Genomic DNA, 6,410 nt, shown 5'->3' with positions numbered 1-6,410 from the left:
GCGACGTATGCACGCTGCGCTTCGCCCGTCAGCAGGGGAGCCAGCACCCGTGCCCAGTCATCCTTATGCCACCCTTCCAAGGTGGCCGTCGCTTCGAACATTTGTAAGAAGGCTTCTATGTCATCATGAGGGGTCAGCTTGGGTAGCAGCTTCGCGGCTTGTACTCGGGGGTCCGGCAGCGGAACGCGTTGAGCGGCGGCGGCACACAGTGCCGCGAGTTCCTGCTCCGTCTCTCCTTGACGGGTGGCGAGGTGCTCAACTATTTGTTGCTGGCGGATGCTAACCTCGGTGAGCCGCTGGAGGATTTCGTCCATGGTGGGGGAGGAGCGCTCGCCTGTGACAGAACCGGGAGACAAAAAAAACAAGGAACAAAAGGTGAGGTGAAGAAGATCGCTTGTCGGTGATTCTTCACGGATTTGCCTGCATTCCCCACCATTGTAACGGGGTGAAGAATCACACGACAAGTAATCTCAATCAATACCCCGGAGGGTGGATTTATTGGGGTGATGGGTGTTGGTGAGAAAGGTCCAGGTAGGTGCTCCGGTGCCATGTGCCTCTTCCGTCTTCCCAGTGCAAAGGGTCCGTGCAGTGCTCCTGTGGAGCTGGTCGGTCACACGCTGCTTTCTGTGGGAAAAATGAGAGGGCGAGTTAGTGCTCAGTCTCATGGAGGAATCTCCTAGATGGCAGGTCTTGCGTGGCTTATGTAGCCGCCGCCTGATGAGGTGCAGCTGTGACCGATCAGCCTGTGATGATGATGGCCAGGTGCTCCTCGCTTGTTTCCAGGGCGACGCTGATGAAGCTTCGGGACGCTCGTCACAACATATTAACCTATATATACATATATAATTATATTAATAATAATTAATTTTAAATTAAATTAGTAAATCTACATTATATATAAAGACCATTGTAAGATGTTAGCAAGATATTGACTGTGTATATAAGCAATACATAAAAAAAAAAATACATGGCTGAAATAATAAGAAATCATGTTTTGATTGATATAAATTTACACTAAATTCATTTATTAGCCTATAATAAAAATATATTTATTTAATTCATCAGCTATCCAGAAAATTCCTTTATGGACTGTCATTGCTAAGAATATCAGAATGGGTTAGAGAGGGAAAACAAAGAAGAACGCGGTTAAAAAAAAAAACCTTTGAAGCAGCAGTGAAGCATAGGTTGAAGAAAAAGACACTTTAACACATGGGTGTGAATGCTGTTTTAAAATCCAGATGTTTGAGGTCAGTTTTGGCAAATGTATGTATCCTGATTTCACTGAAGAGGTTTTATTTTGTGTGTTGAACTTTCAGATGGAACATGTTCCTCCTTATGATGTGGTGCCTTCCATGAGACCCATTATTTTGGTGGGACCATCCCTTAAAGGCTACGAGGCAAGACAGTATATCTCTCTCAAAAAAATGTCTATTAAAAATTTTAGTCATGTTCTTCATCTTGCTCATTTGTGTGTGTGTATCGTTGCAGGTGACAGATATGATGCAGAAAGCTCTCTTTGATTTTCTAAAACACAAATTCGAAGGCAGGTGGGTACCAAAATATGCATGTCACGGTCATAATAAAGATTTTAAAAAGAAAATAGTTAATCGTTTTGAAATTCGGCAAGACTTATGTTGTTAAAGAAGCTGTTAATATAAATGGCAAAGTTCTGTGTAGATTATTAACGCTGGAAATATCACTATACGCTCGTGCTGTAATTGGCATACCATGGTTATGGCTTGTTGTTTGTTCCAGAATATCCATCACCAGGGTGACAGCAGACATCTCACTTGCCAAACGTTCCGTCCTAAACAACCCCAGCAAACACACGATCATCGAGCGCTCCAGCACCAGATCCAGTCTGGGTATGAAACACACCTGCACACACTGCTACTGAAAGAGCTCCCTCACGTGGTCAAAGCCGGAGCAGGCTGAACATGTGGTTTAGCAACACGCTGAGTGACCAAAATAACAAATGTTCTGAACAAAGCAAATTTCAAACTACAGAACTATTCACATCGAGAGCAAGACAACTAGCCTGTTTGTTGGGATGAATGAAATGCAAATTCATTCTGATTTTGTAGACAAAAAAGACGTTTTGCAAATATGCGCTCTCTGTGCGAATAGGCTGTTAGACTACTTTTGGAGAGATGAAAATTCGCTTGTCAAGCCCTGTCAGTTTTCAGTAGTGTACACTAGTACACATTCTTTCTGTTTCCTGAACATTTTTCTTAGTGTTTCCTCCTCTTGCTCTGTTACGTCATGTCTGATCTGCCTTTTTTCTCTTTTTCATCTTGCTTTCTCCTGACACTCCTTCCCACCACACATTTCCTCCTTCTCTCTTTCTCTTCACCTCAGACGTACTGGGTACGTATCTTATCATCCCACCCTTTTCCCCTTTGCGGCCATCCATCTGTCAATGCATTCATGTCCTCATCCATCTGTCCCTGTACTTAACCCTCTTTCTTGAGTTTGGAGTGAACATTCTTAATTTTTTGGCACAGTTGTGGTGTTATTAATCAAAAAAAAAAAAAGAACACTACTAACTTATCAACATTTTTCAGTAGCTCATCTGTTTTGAAAACACTGTACAGTAGCTTTTCCAATAACAAGCTATTGTTGCCAACACATGGCAGTGAAAAGTAGTGGTGTAGTTTTCCCCCACATTATATTGCACACAATATCAATACTTTTATTCAGCAAAGGTGCATTAAATTAATCAAAAGTGACAGTATTCTGAACTTTCTATTCATCATAGAATCCTGAAAAAAAAAGTATCATGGTTTCCACAAAAACATTAAGCAGCACAACTGTTTTCAACATTGATAATAGTAATAAATGTTTCTTGAGCAGCAAATCAGCATATTAGAATGATTCCTGAAGGATCATGTGACACTGAAGACTGGGGTAATGATGCTGAAAATTCTGGAATAAATTACACTTTAAAATATATTACAATAGAAAACAGTTATATTGTAATAATATTTCACATTATTACTGTTTTACTGAACTTATAATCAAATAAATGCAGTTTTGGTAAACATAGGAGACTTCATTCAAAAACATTAGTGTATATGTAAATGAAGTGATAGTTAGATATGAGAACGTTTGACCAGAAAAGTATATTTTCATTATATGTGCAGGTTGTGTGCAGAGTGTTCGGATTGCGCTGTATTCTCTGAGGAATCCAGGTGTTCCTCTCATGGTGTATAAGCTTAGGGACCAGTTAAACACTGTTGTTTATCACAATGTTTTTCATTCAGTCCTATTAATTAAGGTGTTTTGTAGTTAGTAGTACTTAGTTTGGTGTGTATTTATGTTTTAATGTTTTAAAGATACTGTCACACTAATTGAGATCTTCATTGTTTTGTTCGGGAAAACATTGTTCTGATTTAATTGTAGTAAAATGTGTAATAGGTTAGTTTCAAAGATGTTGCCCCTTAAATAGCTTCAAAGTAATGCAACTACATTTTATTTAAAAAAAATTTAATGGTAACTTGCATGCATAGATTCTGTTAGAAGTGTGATGCCACTTCTCATATAGCACTTCACACCCACAGACGCAAACACGCATACTGATCTACATAACTGCAGCTTTCTACAGACTTCCATGGATCAATGCAGAAAGCTGCACATAGCATGTAACCGGTCTTCTGCAAACTACCGTCATGCTGTTCAGCGTTCCATTTACTTAAAGGTAAATGGAACTAAACTAGCACATGAGCACACGCTCAAACATGCATATATTCAAGCAGACCATAATAACCCCCACATGCATGATATATACTAACATAGGTTTGAGTATGAAATCAAATTGTGAGGTAAGTCTTTCTGGTATTCATCTTGTTTAGTACAACTTTAGGTGTGTTTATGTGTGCATTCAGCATTCTCTGCTATACACTGCAAAAAAATCTAAATAAATTTAGTGACATGTATGGCTAAATTAAATGAAAATACTAGTGGAAAATTATTTTTATGATCCTTTTAGGATGTTTTGATATTTTTATTAGAAAATTAGAATATTAATTTTGCAGTGTATAAATGAACTTTGGTTGGCAAATATGTGCAATAGACGAACACTAAGTGGCGATTTCTGTGCTTGGATGTAGTTATGATATATTGTATATCCATTAATAATGATATATTCTTATTCATTTTTCTTTTATCTGGCAGCTGAGGTACAGAGTGAAATCGAGAGAATCTTTGAGTTGGCCCGGACGCTCCAGTTAGTGGCTCTGGATGCCGACACAATCAACCATCCATCTCAGTTGGCCAAGACGTCACTGGCACCTATCATAGTCTACATCAAGATTGCCTCTCCAAAGGTATACATTAGCTGAATATACACATTACCGTTCAAACGTTTGTAGTCGGTGTGATTTTTGTTATGTTTTTAAAGATGTCTCTTATGCTCACGATGATTGCATTTTTTTTTTTTTACTTTAAAAATATGGTAAAAACAGTAATTTTCTATTTGAATATATTTATTACTGTGATGCAAAGTTGAAGTTTCAGCAGCCATTACTCCAGTCCTCAGTGTCACACGAACCTATTTTTGTGGAACCTGTGATTATATATTTTTTTCTTTTGTTACATTATAAATGTCTTTACTGTCACTTTTGATCAATTTAATATGAATAAAGCATCCTTGCTGAATAAAAGTATTAATTTCTTTCAAAGAAAAACTTACTGACCACAAAATGTTTGAACAGTACTCTAAAAAATGTTGGGTTGTTTCAAAACAACTGGGTTGTTTTTGGGTCAAATATGGACTAACCCAACTGTTGGGTTAAATTTTTACATTTAATTTTTAATCCAAAAGTTAGTCCATATTTGACCCAAAGTTGGGTTGAAACAACCCAGCATTTTTTTTAATGGTTTCAGATGCTTTTTTGGTTAAAACATTTCAGTGTGTACATCATAATAATGTATGTTTATTGGACTTATATTTGTGTTTCTGTGTCTCCCTCGCGATCAGGTGTTGCAGAGGCTGATAAAGTCCAGGGGTAAATCTCAGGCCAAACATCTCAATGTCCAGATGGTGGCAGCTGATAAACTTGCGCAGTGTCCTCCTGTGAGAATATGACTTTTGATTTCTACTGATTAACATTTATGTACACTTTTAGATTTGTATAATTTGCTTTTGGTTTTAATGTGGTTGGAAAGTTGTGAAAGCTGCGCTAAGCTTTTTGCTCACGAGCTGCATTTTCTCTTCTTTTTTCATTTCCTTCTTTATTCTTTGTTTCTTAGGCACATACAGGATTTTTCAAATTTGGGTGCTCATAGATTCAGTCTTGTCTAGTCATATGCAAAGTTATTGTCTCCAACATGTAGACTGCATGTTTGCTTTCTTTTTAAAACATCCTTTTTTCTTTTTCAGGAGCTTTTTGACATAATATTAGATGAGAATCAGCTGGAGGATGCATGCGAACACCTGGCTGAATACCTGGAGGCCTACTGGAAGGCTACACACCCTCCGAGCGGCAACCCACCCAACCCTCTGCTCAATCGCACCATGGCCACAGCCGCCCTGGCAGCTTCGCCCGAACCCGTCTCCAACCTGCAGGTACAGGTGCTCACTTCCCTGCGTCGCAACTTGGAGCTCCTCGATGGCTCCCCTGCTACAGGGCAAGGGCAACAGGAAGAAGAACACGCCCTGTAAAGACAGGGCCAGGATTACAATGGGATATTGGAGGGTCCCGTACCTGTCTCCCAATCACAGAAAAGTAACGATGGCTGCTCAAGAGATAGAAATGCCCGACTATAATTCTGTTGTCTGTCTCTGCTCCTCTCCTTTAACAGATCTCTCAATGATAAAAATAATGCAACACACATACACACAAACAAAATATCCCATACGTGATCAACATAATCATAAGTCCTCCACAGTCCACACAGTGTCCCCTCATTTGAAACGCCTGCTGGATTTTACAGTGTCCTCTTGCTGTCTGGGAAATGTAGTTTAGATCGCTACCCTCTTCCAGGCTGCCATGGCACCAGCTCTGAAAAACGCACTCATGTCCATTGTCCTATTAACACTGAGCCGAAATTCTAACAGAAGCTCGTGTATGTGCATTGACACCAGTGTTGTTTACCCAAGTTAAACAAAAGTGTGTGTTTGTGTGTCTGCGTGCAGAAGTGAGAGACAGCGAGTGCAAAAGTGAGTCAGTGAGGGAGACAGAGGATAGATCAGTGCCTGTGTGTCAGTGCATTTTTGCAACTATCTCACCGCAATCTGAACAAGAAAAAATGAGCATCCATCTGCTCAGTCTTCACCATTACACAGTTGTCTAGGAGACCAAAGTTACATAGCTTTGAGATGTTCTTTTAATAAAAGTCAGTTTATCCTCTTATAGTCACAGGCACCTCAAATATTAAGATGTTTAAATGGATTCACTTGTTAATTAGAT

At 39.3% G+C, this 6,410-nt stretch overlaps 1 protein-coding gene across 2 annotated transcripts in view; it reads left to right on the top strand.

The window, feature by feature from the left end:
• LOC107670911 (voltage-dependent L-type calcium channel subunit beta-1-like) overlaps positions 1-6,410 on the top strand; it is a 37,256-nt gene that overhangs the window by 29,284 nt on the left and 1,562 nt on the right. Inside the window, exons 8-14 of one of the 2 annotated variants that reach the window (XM_016463732.1) lie at positions 1,317-1,397; positions 1,489-1,547; positions 1,756-1,865; positions 2,359-2,367; positions 4,174-4,325; positions 4,979-5,074; positions 5,381-5,566. In XM_016463732.1, the coding sequence (XP_016319218.1) occupies positions 1,317-1,397; positions 1,489-1,547; positions 1,756-1,865; positions 2,359-2,367; positions 4,174-4,325; positions 4,979-5,074; positions 5,381-5,566 (693 nt within the window). The remainder of the gene's footprint in view (positions 1-1,316; positions 1,398-1,488; positions 1,548-1,755; positions 1,866-2,358; positions 2,368-4,173; positions 4,326-4,978; positions 5,075-5,380; positions 5,567-6,410) is intronic. The other variant, XM_016463734.1, reaches the window with a different exon arrangement.

Source organism: Sinocyclocheilus anshuiensis, unplaced genomic scaffold (assembly GCF_001515605.1).
Source record: "Sinocyclocheilus anshuiensis isolate Anshui unplaced genomic scaffold, SAMN03320099.WGS_v1.1 scaffold1560, whole genome shotgun sequence".
Classification (NCBI taxonomy): domain Eukaryota; kingdom Metazoa; phylum Chordata; class Actinopteri; order Cypriniformes; family Cyprinidae; genus Sinocyclocheilus; species Sinocyclocheilus anshuiensis.
Note: the sequence above shows the minus strand (reverse complement) of the source record. Positions and strands in the feature narration are given on the sequence as shown.